Genomic DNA, 13,837 nt, shown 5'->3' on the forward strand with positions numbered 1-13,837 from the left:
ATTTGAAGGTCAGAAAAGCCTACTCTGACGTTGTTTGTCTTCCCTTTTTCTTCCCCCAATTATAGTCAGGGATCAAACATTAAAATAGCACCTCAAGCAAAGCTCGGGAAGGCCCCTACAGAATTTTTTATCTTAGCTAAAACTAGTATTTGCAAAAGGATCGTAGACCAACAGGGGCTAGTGCCTTTAGCTCCAGCTGACCCTAACTGGCCTCAATTTGTTCTGCCACCCATACTCAAAGAGCATTCTCAGGAACTCGGCCTTTCCAGCAGTGACCCCACACCCCCTCTCTGGGTCAGTGTAAGGCCGGGAGAAACTGTGCATCACCAGTTATGTAGCTTACAAATAAGCAGTGAATTAGTGTCCCAGCAGCAAAGCCTCACGTAGAGGCTACAGCTGGTCCCATGCTCCCCTGAGACCAGGGAAATGCTGCCTTGAACAAGCAGGCGAGTTGGTTCACTGTGTCCCACTGTGACAGCCAGGAGCAAGGCTAGAGGAGGAATGAGGACTGCAGGTCCTGCAAGGAAACGGAGCACCAGGGCAAAAGCGCATGCTGATTTCAATCACCAGATTGTTCCCTTTTTCCTCCCTCCCCTCAAGTTGGGGGCGGGGGGGGGGGGGGGAATCTCTGTGATTTTAATAAGACAGAGGCTCTTTTAGACTGTAATACAGAATTACAGTTTATAATATAACAAACATTTGGCTTGCCATTGATACAGCTCTCACGCACACACATCACTTGGTACAGGTCAGTGGCACATTGAAATATCCCAAGGTTAGAAATGGATATCAGCACAGCACCTCCCTTTAGCACACCCACATTATTTTATTGGGTTAGTTCTCTGAGAGCCAGTGGACACCTGGACTTGCATGTCTGCAGTGTATGTGAGAGGAAAAGGAACATGCAAAAGGTAACCTGTAGCACCAGACTTGGAGCATAGCTTCTGTCTATTCAAATAGATCACCAGTGTACCTCAAACTGAGCCAAAGCACTCTACCACCACCTCCTTCAGTACACTGAGAAACTTTAAAAATGTAATCTGTTTTGCCTGTGGAATCCACAAGTTCTTTGTTAATTTTTCAGCAGAACTCCTTCGCGCAGCAGTTAAAAATTGATCTGTGTGTATTAGCCATTGGGGTTAAGGAGAGCAGGCAGAAGAGACAGCCAGAGTTGAAGATTCATGAATTTCAGTCAGCAGGGGTTATCTGGTTTTCTACCTTGATTCCTGAATCAGCCCAAAAATCACTTTTAATAAATTCCTCATTAAAAGCCTGACTTTTGCTTGAGCCAGAGTCTGCATCTTTGAAATATCCAGCCTTATTTTCTAAGTATCAAAAAAGGATACAAAACTCCACTCAACCAAATTACTTTTTATCTGGGAATAAGTTTTGTTCATAAGGCTCTTTTTCCAACCTTCAAATGTCGGTCTTTAAATATAGCTACATCACTTCTCAAATATTAAAAAGTGACTACGATCATAAATCTTTCTGACCTAGATGATAGAAGCAGGCTTCATCTTACTTAGTTTTAAGTGTCTAACAGACAGTTATCTAAATCCAAGTTAGCTTTGTGTGCTCTCTTCTGCATCAGTAATAATAGAAAAGGTCCTTTTGGGGGAGATTCATCTGTTCTCTTCAGACAGCATGAACTCTCTGAACATGTCAACTTGAAATCTTTTACCGAAAGCAAGCCTGGAAGACCAGCTTAAGCTGAAACAGCTGATTATTAGATATCTAAAGCAGGGTGGAAGGGATCCTACCCTTGTTTACAATGCTCAGAACACTCTTAATGCTTTTACTGGATTAACTAATTTCAGTTCCTTTAATCTCCCAATAAAAGAGTTTTCCTCGCTCTCAAAAAAATTATTTTAGCTCTTCTCTGAAGCTCTGTGTTAGGAGTCATCTGTTTATATGTCCCAGGAGCAGATTTGGCTTTTTAGCTAGAGGGACATGCTGGACACTAATATATCTATGGCATGATGGGTGCTTTGCTCTTGTCTATAGGGCTCTGATGTAAGGTCAAAATTTTAGCATCTGTTGCATCCAAACTGACCAAAACTAGGGGCAACAAAGCATTCGCACACAGCTGTTAATAGCTTAGGTATTAAGAATTAAGAATCAGTACCACTGGTCATTGATACAGTCAATTCCTTAAATCTTACCCAAAAGACCTGTCGGATTTCTCAACTAAAAAGCTGTACAAAAGGAGTAGGACCATAGCTTAAGACAAATCCACCAGGATATGTTGTAAAGGGGCCCTAGGGTATGAGAAAACTTAGTCTTTCCAGCTGTAGTTGGTCTTAGCATTGTGGCTTCCTGGTTTTCAGCAATTAATCTCAAAAAGGACAGTGCTCTTTCATACCTTACCATTTATGGTTACAGAAAGCTTTGTAATAGGGGAACTAAGTTAGGAGTTCAGCCACAGCAAAGCAAACCCAGAGAAGTACAGGAAAGGAAAAAAAAAATAATAAAAATCCGTTTCAGCTCTAAGTTCCACTACTATCCCAAGTCTGTCATATAACAGAAGTTTTTTCATCAGAGAAAGAACCATTTCATCAAAAACAGTAAGTATATTTCTAAGGAACCGTTTTTCCTTGGGAGCATGCAATAGCTTTGGGTTTTGAGAAGTACAGTGTTTTTGGAAGCAACAATCTTTCTAAATCTGCAGCACTACAGAGGACAGCCCAGATAACTTTTCTGTAGCATGTGGGCTAAGTTGTTCTCTCTTTTGTAACTGGATGCAATCTGATAATTTTTAGCAAAGATAACAGTAATATTTTCACAAATTAGGAATCTGCAGCCCATATGAGAGCATAGCTTTTATTCATTTTAATGGTAAATACACCTTTACTCTTAGGAGTTTCATGGCTTTGGGTGTTCAGCATTCCTTTAGAGGCTGTGATTGTTCACCTCTAAGTTAGAGCAGAACAAGGCACTTAACTCTTTCAGGCTTCCCTGAAATCTACTCTTAAATTGATTCATTTTGTGCAGCCCTGTACTGCACAGAATCCAAAAGAAGCACTCTAGTAAGATTTCAGAACTGCTGAACTGAGCAAGTAACTTTTCTTTTTTTCTTTAAGAACCACCAGGTTTAAAAGCTAACAGAATTACTCTTAAACAACTGCATAGGTTTTTAAACAAAAAAGCTAACTTCTTTAATTCACTCTAGTGTCACAACAGGTAAACAATTCATTAATAAAGCAAAATGATACAGTATATTTCATAAAATAAATGTAGTTATATCATGTTACACAGTCAAAATATTACTGCTTCAGGTTTCCAAGACAGCTGCATGAGTACACGGCAGAATCTTCTTTTCTGTGCACGTTTCAATCGAGGTTCAGCATCACCTTATTCTGTAACACACACAGTATTTGTGGTCCCAGATGCACAGAATGCTTTTTAAGTAATGGGTTCTTACCAATTTGCAATGAACAAATCAGTGTTCCCTGGCCCCAGCACCCCTGGCAAAGGCAGACCTGTTACCAACAAGAAATGCATATAAATGCTAGAATAGGAAATGGAGGGCGGGGAGAGGGGAAGCAAGTGCCAACGCAAATGTAGTTTTGACTTCAGGCCTGTTCTCTAGGGTGTAAGCAGTGGGGCAGTGGATGAGAAAAGGATGAGGCCAGGATTGAAGCAGAAGAAAGAAGAATCTAAGCAGTGTTAAAATACTCATGGAAACAGGTAGGCAAGTGTGAGCGATCAGACTATTTCTACCCAGAGACAGTAGTAAATATGTAAGCTGTGCAGCTCTGCCGCAGTAGCGTAACCAGTACAGAGCTCGTATTTATAGATCTGAAACTTATGATTGCCTTTTGGTTCCCACACAAAGTACTTGGCAAATAAACTGGCAACGAATACTATGCTCTTCTTACTCACCCAGCAAAGCCAGCAATTTTTATGTTGTCCACGCAACGTGTTTTGAGAATAAAACAAGGTGACTATTAAGTTGGCACTTGACAGGAGAAAGCAAATGGCTATTTTGTATGCAGAGGCAGTAGAGGTCAAACGGTCCAGGCCTGTTTAAAAACTCCTCATTGCTTTAGAGATGCAAATGACTTGCATCACTCTTCTTGGTGTGATGTAGTATTAGCACTTGATGCTCATCTGAAAGCAATACAGAAATGCTCACTGGAAATTCACCATATGGTGTAGGATAAACCAGCTCAAAAAAATGACTAGCTCACTGTTAATATTTATTCCCAACTTAAATTTGAGAGAAGGGTTTAGCACCCGTTCTTCTGCAAGTGAGCGAGATGAATTCATCAGTGCTACTGATACTGCCATACCCAAGTTAAGAGCAGCCTGGAACAGCTTGAGAGAGAGGTCCCATCTGAACTCACAGAGGTCACAGTACTGGAAACTCCTCGAGAGATGGGGGAGGAGGAGGCAGAGACTTCCCACCAAGTATCAAACATGTCTACTAATCAAAACAGAGGACTATTCCAAACCTGAGCAGATGGCATCTCTAGGATTATCACCAGCAGCTGTCAATGCAGTGATTATACATTGAAATTGCACAGCTAATGTACTGTATAATTTAACTAGACTGAAGAAGAAGATTAGGGAGAGAGAACATTATGAAAAGATTTGGAGCTTGTATTTTCCTAATAATTATGGAGGCACCCCACAATCTTCAGTGCAAAAGATACATTTAGATTTGCTCTTGAAGGCCGGACTAAAACCCACATTATACACTTCAACATCTTCCAATTCAAATACGCTCAGAGACTTCCTGGGCCAATCAAGTCCTCAGCAGTGCTTCAATTTTTCAAAGATTTAATGATTTTGTCAGAGGAAACAATTAGCTCTTGCAACATTCCTCCTAATATACATTGACACTAGGAGACAGAAGAGAAGAATTTTTAATCTGAAAAAAAAATTAACCTTTTAAACAATGGGGAAATTCCAAATAAATATGGTTTTCTATGTGTGTGCAGCATTGCTTTGTCTTGAGAGCCAGAGAATGCAGGATTTTCAGCACAAGAACATAAGAATATTTATATATGAAAGAAAAAAAATGCACATGGGGTTTCCTTCACTGACTTGGGTTTCCTCTTAAATTATACTGCACATGCATGAAATAGTGTTACAGATTTTTCTGGTCTTCTAAATTTTAAAACAAAAAAAATGCAGCAGGAAATAGGTATTTCAGTTTTAGGGACCACATTTACAGCTAATCTGGTGCAGCAACACAACAGTGATGTGAAAACCTCTGATTTACACTGCCTGAAGACATAGTCGGTTATTTTTTATGTTTATAGAAGCACTTAGTGAGATATTTTTAGACAAATCTTTCTTGTTAACATTCTCTGCATAATTTATATGTCCTTATTCTCTTTGGGGCAGAGCAGACATCTGAACTGGGGGAGCAGCGGCAAGCAGGATCACCTAGCAGCCCACACAGAGAAGCAGGGTCAGGCAGCCTGGCTCATGTCAGGATGGGGAACAACACTGCACATAATGCTGGGAAAACCTCTTGGCCACTTGTGAAAATTTCCAGTTTACACATACAAATTCCTTATGTGTCTTAAAGGGGTAGTCTGGCAGTTTAAGGTGATTAGGAAGGATGAGCTTACTGGTACTCCTGCTGCATATGTGGCTGACATTCAAGCAGACTGATGGGGCAATTACATTTCTTATTAATTCTTTGGTTAGTAGTCCTGCAGTTCTTGTTTTCCATGTAACAAGGGGTCTGATTACCCCACTATTTCTCAGTGTAACTGGACAGCTATGTAAACATTGTGGTTCATCTAAAACTCAAGACATTAACAGCACTAGGCCACTAGAAGTTTTCCACAAGTCATGGTGGCAGTACCAATCTTTCACTTTTTCATTTTCCCCACAACTAATTAAATATTAATCATTGTTACTGTATGTAAGAATTTCTTGCTAACAACGCATGTTTTCACTTGTCTATCATTAGCTTCCCACTGTGTTATAAGGAACTGCCACTCGGGTACCACATGGTCTCAGGGCCCGTGCTCCAGGACCGATGATGTTCCTTTATTCCATTTTCCCTCTGACCAAGCTGCACAATAGGTAAAGAAGAGTCAGTTTAATATCAATTGGTCTTAAGGTGCTGTGTTGCACAGTGTTCCAATATTTTATAATTCTTTGGTTTTTGAAAATGCTATTTCCACTTTTCCCCACAGAACTAAAAGAAATGACAGAAGTTTCCAAGGAACAGTCACTACCAACATTTACCCAAGTTTTCTTGCACAGTGCACGTGTCTCTGTGCATGGTTATATACAAGTATGCAGGCACAGCGTGAGCACGCTGACAGTGCTTGATGCCACATGTTCTATTTATAGCCCCATAGACCAAGAAAAACACAATACAGCCTTATTTAAGGGCATTAGCTCACATTCTGTATGAAACTCAAATCCCAATAAGCAGGTAAGGTTCATCTTATGGCACTTTCCAACTTAAGATGCTTCTTACAATGCCAGTGAATTATACATTATCATCAGATAAACAATTCCACTCAAAATGCTGTACGCAAAATTCACAGTGGATATTGATGTTTTATTTAAATTGGAATTAAATATGGAACTGGACAAAATTCAGTATTCCAACAACAATAACTCCTTTTCTTCCTAGGGACACCTCAGAACAGCCTTTCATTTTGATATCATGTACTAGCAACTTCAAAATATATACTTAAAAAATTCTGTAGCTAGCCCTGAGTTACACTAAGTGACCAAAGCTGTTCTACTGTCCATAGACGTCTATATTTTTATTGTTAATAACACTAACATTCAGGTGTTCTAGTAGTCTAAAAACAGAAGCATTTCAATGTTCAAATACTTTTTTCCTTTGATCATTAAACAGTTAAAGTAAGGCACTTTTACCAGCGAAAAACAGAACTAATAGAAAAGAAAGCAACATTCAGATTATATTCACGATGGTGTCTTTATCTTGTCTTTCACCAAACTCAGTGTTGTCCCCCACCCCCAGTAACATGACAGCTCTGCCAGCCTGGGGCAGCTGGAGACCATCTACTCATGGTTAACCTGAAGAGCTTATTTGCTAACTTCTGTTTGTGCTTGTCTTATACTGTATCTAAACTCAAGTCTTGGTATTTGCTTAGCTGAACAGAGGTGGATTTAGGCAGGAACCACACCGTCCTGAAGGCCAGCCACTAAGGATAAACACTAAATAGTTACACACACCTGAAGCTGAAATTCTGAAAATGCACCAGCTACTGCATGAAGCTGTGCATCGTTGTCTTGCATGCGAGAACAGGACTGAAACCTGTTTTGGAATGTACGTAACATTTTCCCTTTCTCCTTCTGCTCTGCTTTCCTCCCTTCTCCCAGAAAAGCCCACACAAATCTTGCCAGTCTTGTCATTTGCCATAAGTATGGCTTGTACCATGTTCTCATAAAAAAAAAAAACCCACAACCAAAACACAAGCCTTCAGTTACTGCTGTCAGTGCAACAGATACCGGTGATGGGTTGAACTCTCAGTGACTGTTATGGCTCATTTATATATTAATCCTATACATCAGTCATAATGATTTAATGGCATATGGATCACAGCAATTTTTTTCAGATTCTCTTTATCAAAGCATTAGCAAGATAATTTAAAATGCTATTTAGCAAGGGAATGGGGGAAAATGCCAGTCACTCCTGAGCTCAGGTTCAGACAGCTCTGCCTAAGAGTTCCCCCAGTGTTACACCAACACTTCATCGTTTGTGCTCTCCTGCTAGTGCCAGCAGCGGTCCTGACCCTGTGTTTGTGGTGAAACAACAGCAGTTTTAACTGCTGTGTTTTCTAATCCTATTCCATTGTGTTTGGTGGCATCATACTATTACTGTCTAGAAAATGCAGCTTTTCTCCACTATTTGATCGGACATCAAGTTTTGAGCATCCCTGAATGGACAAGGCCAAACAACAAACGTACAAAAGTCAGAACCAGGCATCTCAAATGCTAAATTTTAAATTATTTCAGCTCTTTTGAAATAAGACAACCACATTTCAGACTAACCCAGAAGAAAAGGCATAAAGTAAAAAGGATTCTCCTGTGGGAAGATTTTCCCTTCATGCAGCCGTTACCAATACACAACACTATCTCTTACTTCAGAGAAGCAGCAACATAAAACAGACTGAATTAAGGCTGAGGACAATCAGGCTGTTAACAGAACTCTCCCAAAAAGTAATCAGGTTTCACCACCACCACCACCCCTTTTTAAACTACTATATGGTAAATATCAGAAAGTAAAAAAGGAGTCTACTGATAACAAAAAACACAGTAACTTTTTTTTTTTAATTCTAGTTTTTGCAAAAATGGGACTGTTCCTCCATGGGATATATTATATTTCAGAAACTTGTTACACAACTGCGATACCTGTAGCCAATCCTAGTCATGTTTTACCTCTCCTTTCTGTATTTTATTTTATACCAGAAAGAGATTGTTCACATTTCACAACTCTAAATCATGTTGGCAAAAAAGTTGGTGACTGCACAGAAGCGAGGGGAGACAAGAGCCCTGTGCCTGGGACTGGGAATGGTCGCGTGCTCCATGATGATGTACTTTTTTATTGGGATCACCGTTGTGCCATTCTACACTAAAAGGTAATAACAGCCATTTGTTTATGAATACAAAGCTACTTCTTTTTCCTGTCAGCAAATACAATTATTAAAACAGTGCCAAAATATATGTTAGTACATTGTACAATAAACAAACAATATGTTCTTGAAGAGCTCATAAGAATTTAAGACAGAAGAAAAGAGAAAAAAGTGAGTCAAGAAGTCATCAAGCATATACAGTTAAGCACAAGAAAGAAGGAATGATCATCTTCAGGGCTAGAATGAGAACAGACTAAAACAAAACATTTACTATGAAAACATGTAAAATAAAATCAACCATGCTTATCAAAGCTTGATAATGGAAAGCTAAGTCTTGCATAAATGGGAAAAAAAAAAAAAGCTTTTCCATGTGCAGGAGGGTGTTTTTATAAAAACTATAAAAACTTGAGCAACAGAAGTCATGGTAAAATTGTTCAGTCAAGAATCTGTATCTTACTTCCAAATCAACCATCATGAGAAACTAGCACCTTCAACAGCCCAGTCTACCACAGCAAATGTAAAAAGATTAGTTTCTTAATAACTAGAGTGAGACTATTCCTTTACTTTTTTGCCGCCAAAGTGTACTGCTGTAAGCAAAAGCTTACTATGTTATCAGTAATAAAAGAGTAACTCTTAGGAAAAAGAGATAAGTAACAGCATAAAATGAACTTTTGCCAGACAAAATCCTGCTACTTACTCATGCAAAAGATCCACATAATAAAGAAAAGAAGGGGGGGAAAACATGGGAACTGATCTGAGTTCTGAGAATTATTGAATGAAATTAGTCAAAATATGTCTGAGACATCAAGTGTACTGCAATTCCAAATATTTACTATCAAACATTAAATTCCATAGCAATTTTTCTTTCTTGAATAACACTTGAAGATGATTACAGAAGGAGTTAAAATCTAACTTCAAACCACAGAACGCATAACAAACAACAGCAACAACAACAACAACAAAATGCTTTCCTACACTGCTTTCCTATAGTAGCCCCTCTCCAGGTGCAGACATAGATTTGAGGTGGGCAAAGTTCACCACACCAGGACTGAGCAGCCATGAACTCCACCCATGCCACCACTTCCAGCTGGCACACACAGATGCATCTCCAACATGCGACTCATAACAGATGCTGCCAATGCATTTAAAAGCAATACCTTTTGTTTTGTTTTTGTAGTGTTTGGACAACAGAAACTGTGTGCAAGGTACTCAAAGCCAACATCAAGGACAAAGTTCTCCGCACAAACAGCGAAGGCTCAGAGGATGAGGATACCTTTCCTTATCCCTGTTTACAGGTGTGGGTTAATCTGACAGCCTCAGGACAAGAGGTTATGCTGTATCAGACTGAAGACACACTGGAAAGAAATCCTAAGGTACTCGCAACACAGATTGAATAATCACTCTCTGCTGCTATCTAACACCTTTGAGGAGAAGCGGTGATTGTTTTTAAACCAAGCAGCAGAGTAAGAGTCGGAGTTGTTCATATTTTACATGTTAATGTCTGTGCTTAGACCAAGGCATTTTTAAGATATTCCAGGAACCACACAGTTTTGGATTCTGTTTTAAACATTACATCAAACATTACGTTAATACTTGTTAAGGAATTACACCAACAAAACATGAATATTTAACATTTATGAACATTTAAAAATATGTAAGTCTCTGACTTGAGAGGTAAGAATGGTAAGAAATAGTTTATAAGCTGTGGTTTGCTCAGTCACTTGTTGAATTGCCACAGGAAAGACCTGAAGTTAAAAACTGTCCAAAGTAAGAGCACAAATCCCAATTTTACTTCCATTTTAGGTGTGTGATATGAAGCAGGGAATAAAGAAAGCAGAGAAAGGGGAAATGAAGGTGCTGTTGGGAACATGATGTACATTTTAGAAAGAAAGGAGAAACAAATCAGTAATTTTGGAAGATGATCACCCACAACACTCATTTGTCTTTGGTCTGGTCTGCAACTGTTTCTGGCCAGCATGGCAGCAGAAACCTGGACTCATGGAGAAGGCAGTGGTGCTGCAGGAAGCACCTTTGTAATGCAGAGACGTTGGGTACTGCAGTAGAAGTCCCTTCGTCAGTTGTTTTAGGGATCTCTTCCCCAAAGGATGAGTGCAGACCACGGGTGGGACAAAAACACGGGTGCGCAGTATTCATTTGGCTTTAGAGGTGTGTGAAAGATTAGGGAAGGGGGAAAAAGTAGGGTGTTATCCTTTTGTTCCTGCCAGTGTTTCTGCTTGGGAATCAGCAAAGAGCTTAACATTTTTAGGCTTGCTCCCCCCGCAACCAGAAGTGCTCCTACAGGTACGCTGTCCCAAGGAAGGTCAGATTCAGTTCAGTTCCAAAACCACGATTATTTCAGAGGCCTTATTCCAGCTCACCATTCTCTAAGGGGACATAAAGTGAAATTCAGATCTTGGATGCCCAAAACTGAAGCACTTTCAGAATCCAAAACAAACATGCTCCGACTCCAAGTGCTCATCTTCTTAAAGAAATTATATAGACTAGAGTTTCACACAGTGCAAACCTGATAGCATAAAACACTTAAGCTGAAGAGAATTTTGCTAGCTACTGCCTATCTTTATAGTGACTATCTCAGGGAAAGCTACATACAATGAAGTGGCAAAGCAGAAATTATCCACTGTAGCTTGAAACAAGAGTCTTGTTCACTGCCAGAGGACGCGATTTGCTGATTTCCTACCTACTGTTTGCATTACTGCAAGTACAAGCCTTCAGGTCAGGAACCATCCCCTTTCTGCCTTGGCCAGTTTCCAGCTTAAGACACCTAAGCATTATTATGTATGCAAAATAATATTGCAGAAAAGAAACTGTTATCAACAACAACAACAAAAAAATGAGTGCTTCAAAGTCTAATAGTATTTCCACTGAAGTCTAAATAACTTTGCAGTATTACTACAGGTCAAAATAGTTCTGTGTTACAAGGACAAGTAGGAAGCCTCCAAAAGCCATGCTTTCCTCTTATTTTTCTACTAGTTGCAACCAGAGGTGCACAGTGAAGCAACTTCATTTTCCTGCACACTGACAAGCCAGTTGTGAATTTCCGCAAAACTAACACATTTCTGCTGTGGTGGTGCCTAGAAGCTCTGTTAGGAATCCGAGCTTGGCACTGTAATAATAAAGTGACAGTCCCAAAGACTGCAGTTTTATTTTGAGCACATATGTATTATTGGTTTCCAACAACATTAGTCCCATCTGTAAATCTGCAGACTGTGGGCACAGACACACTGACAGAAACAGGGAATCATGGCAAATGGGTTATGGACATAAGGAAACCAAGACGATCTCCAGGGATGCTAGCCAAACCACAGAAGTTTTTGTCAGTACTAGCATGTTTTTTTACTGAATCTGTCTTAACTACAAACCTTGTATTAGAGTATCCATTATAACGAACCACCTTGATTTCTTATTCCAGTGCTCGTACGTCCCAGGCAAGTCGGAGAACTCTAGAGAAGTTAAAGCACAAATAGAAACAATTGCAAGCAATTTCAAAAAATACCAGACTTTCCCGTGCTACTATGACCCAGGAGGAATACAGACCAACGTCATTTTAAGCAGACTTTATCACCCAAAAGGCCTCCTCTTTGCTTTCCTTTGGCCTACACTAATGTTTACAGGTGGATGTCTGATTATTGTTCTGGTAAAAATTAGTCAGTATGTTTCTGTTCTTTCTGCTTGGCAGTAGAAAATAAATATCTAGCATAGATTGTTGCAAGACATTAAAGTGCCTTTGTTCTGCCTGTCTATCTGCATTTTGTGACTTTTAATATACCAGGTGTCAATCCAAGGGCAGGCACTGCGGAAAACTGAATGGCCCCCACTATGGATGGCAATCCATTACATGATGACAAAATATAAAATTTATTCCCAGGAATGCCTGCAAATACCTCATAAGAACACAGACTGAGTTACTATCTATTGTTTCCTTGGGCTTTCTGAGGTACAGTTGCTTTACAGAGCTACAATTCAAGTTTACTACTAACTCTTGTTCCACGTTTTAGGCAGGGTCCTGATTTCCTGTCTGGTTGAGACCAGTTGGTGTCAGATCCATATACATCATTACTGGCAGACACACCCTTTATATACTTCATTACCAATACAGTATGTATTCATGGCATACTATTCTTGTCTGTTGAGAAAAGAAGTTTTGTTATGGTCCAAAGAGATATTTGTTATCATGGATCTCTCTGCTTTTGGGAAAGGGGAGGGGGAAAACCACCCAAAACCAAAATATACACACAGAGACATTACAAAGTTTGCACTCTAAACATCTAACACCAGTTGTATATAATTAAATATATGCATAAAGTATAGGGTGCAGTAAAGAAGCTTATATTAGAAGTAAGTTTTTGTATTTAACTCAAAACTTAGCCTTGCTTTACTTTGAAATAAGTGTGGCTACCTGCCTGCCATTTGCATATATTATAAAACTGTTAAGGAAAGGAAGTCACAATATAAAGAATACAATTATGTAGTAGAAAACATCCATGATGTTTTACTAAATACAGTAATCTAACGTAACCACAGAAGTTTGCATGCTTAGCACAAAGATATTTCACAATAGAGACATGTTTGTTTCTAGTGCCAAGACTCTTAGGAATGCTCTGATGCACGTATAGACACATTTTCTGTTCTCTGAAAACAACTCTGTTTCTCTCAGCCAATTTTCAAATTGTTACTGGACACAGGAGGAACACAAGATACTTCCTGCATGCTGTATTTGACTGGCACTTGGAACACAACTAATACAAGCTTTTTCATCACGCAGATGATGAACCACTTAGTAGCTACCATTCACAGGAAAATTTCAGGGCTTAGATACAAACTTAAATTCATTAAACTGTAGTGGAAAAAAGTTATTCTCATTAATGTGGTACAATTCTCTATTGTTTATTGTAAGAAAGAGGAAGGCTGAAATATTAACCTATCACGTGCATTTTCCAACATTACTAATGGAATAGTGTTACAGTTTGCTTTTCATCGTGACCAGCAAATCAAAATTAGACCAGGATAGTACAAAATAGCAGTTACTAACATCAGCAACGCTCATTCAACGTGCAAAATCTAGATGGTTATCTATTAGAAATCTACAAGAGAAAAATGACCTGCTCTAGTGCTTCAGATAGTGTAAGGTGGGCTGTTAAAAGAAAAAAAAAAAACCACAAACCAAAATCCAAAAATTAATATAGGAGGAGAATTATTTCCACAAGAAGGAAGAAAGTATTTACATCTTCATACAACAC

The 13,837-nt window shown here is 39.2% G+C and overlaps 1 protein-coding gene across 2 annotated transcripts; it reads left to right on the forward strand.

Annotated features, from left to right (window-relative positions):
- Positions 1-2,453: 2,453 nt before the first annotated feature.
- KCNMB1 (potassium calcium-activated channel subfamily M regulatory beta subunit 1) lies at positions 2,454-12,338 on the forward strand. Of its 2 annotated transcripts, XM_050905063.1 has the most exons (5): positions 2,454-2,564; positions 3,590-3,687; positions 8,416-8,585; positions 9,757-9,952; positions 12,010-12,338. In XM_050905063.1, the coding sequence occupies exons 3-5, from the start codon at positions 8,449-8,451 to the stop codon at positions 12,277-12,279; spliced, it is 603 nt and encodes a 200-aa protein (XP_050761020.1). In that variant the 5' UTR covers positions 2,454-2,564; positions 3,590-3,687; positions 8,416-8,448; the 3' UTR covers positions 12,280-12,338. The 2 variants fall into 2 exon arrangements, with proteins under 2 accessions (XP_050761020.1, XP_050761019.1); XM_050905062.1 differs by lacking the exon at positions 3,590-3,687.
- The last annotated feature ends 1,499 nt before the right edge of the window (positions 12,339-13,837 follow it).

Source organism: Gymnogyps californianus, chromosome 14 (genome assembly GCF_018139145.2).
Source record: "Gymnogyps californianus isolate 813 chromosome 14, ASM1813914v2, whole genome shotgun sequence".
In the NCBI taxonomy this organism is placed as follows: domain Eukaryota; kingdom Metazoa; phylum Chordata; class Aves; order Accipitriformes; family Cathartidae; genus Gymnogyps; species Gymnogyps californianus.

Coding starts and splice junctions, on each gene's coding strand:
- KCNMB1 (XM_050905063.1), top strand. CDS start 8,449: ATGTTGGCAAAAAAGTTGGTGACTGCACAGAAGCGAGGGGAGACAAGA. Junction 8,586..9,756: donor GTGCCATTCTACACTAAAAG/GTAATAACAGCC, acceptor TTGTTTTTGTAG/TGTTTGGACAACAGAAACTG. Junction 9,953..12,009: donor CACTGGAAAGAAATCCTAAG/GTACTCGCAACA, acceptor TTCTTATTCCAG/TGCTCGTACGTCCCAGGCAA.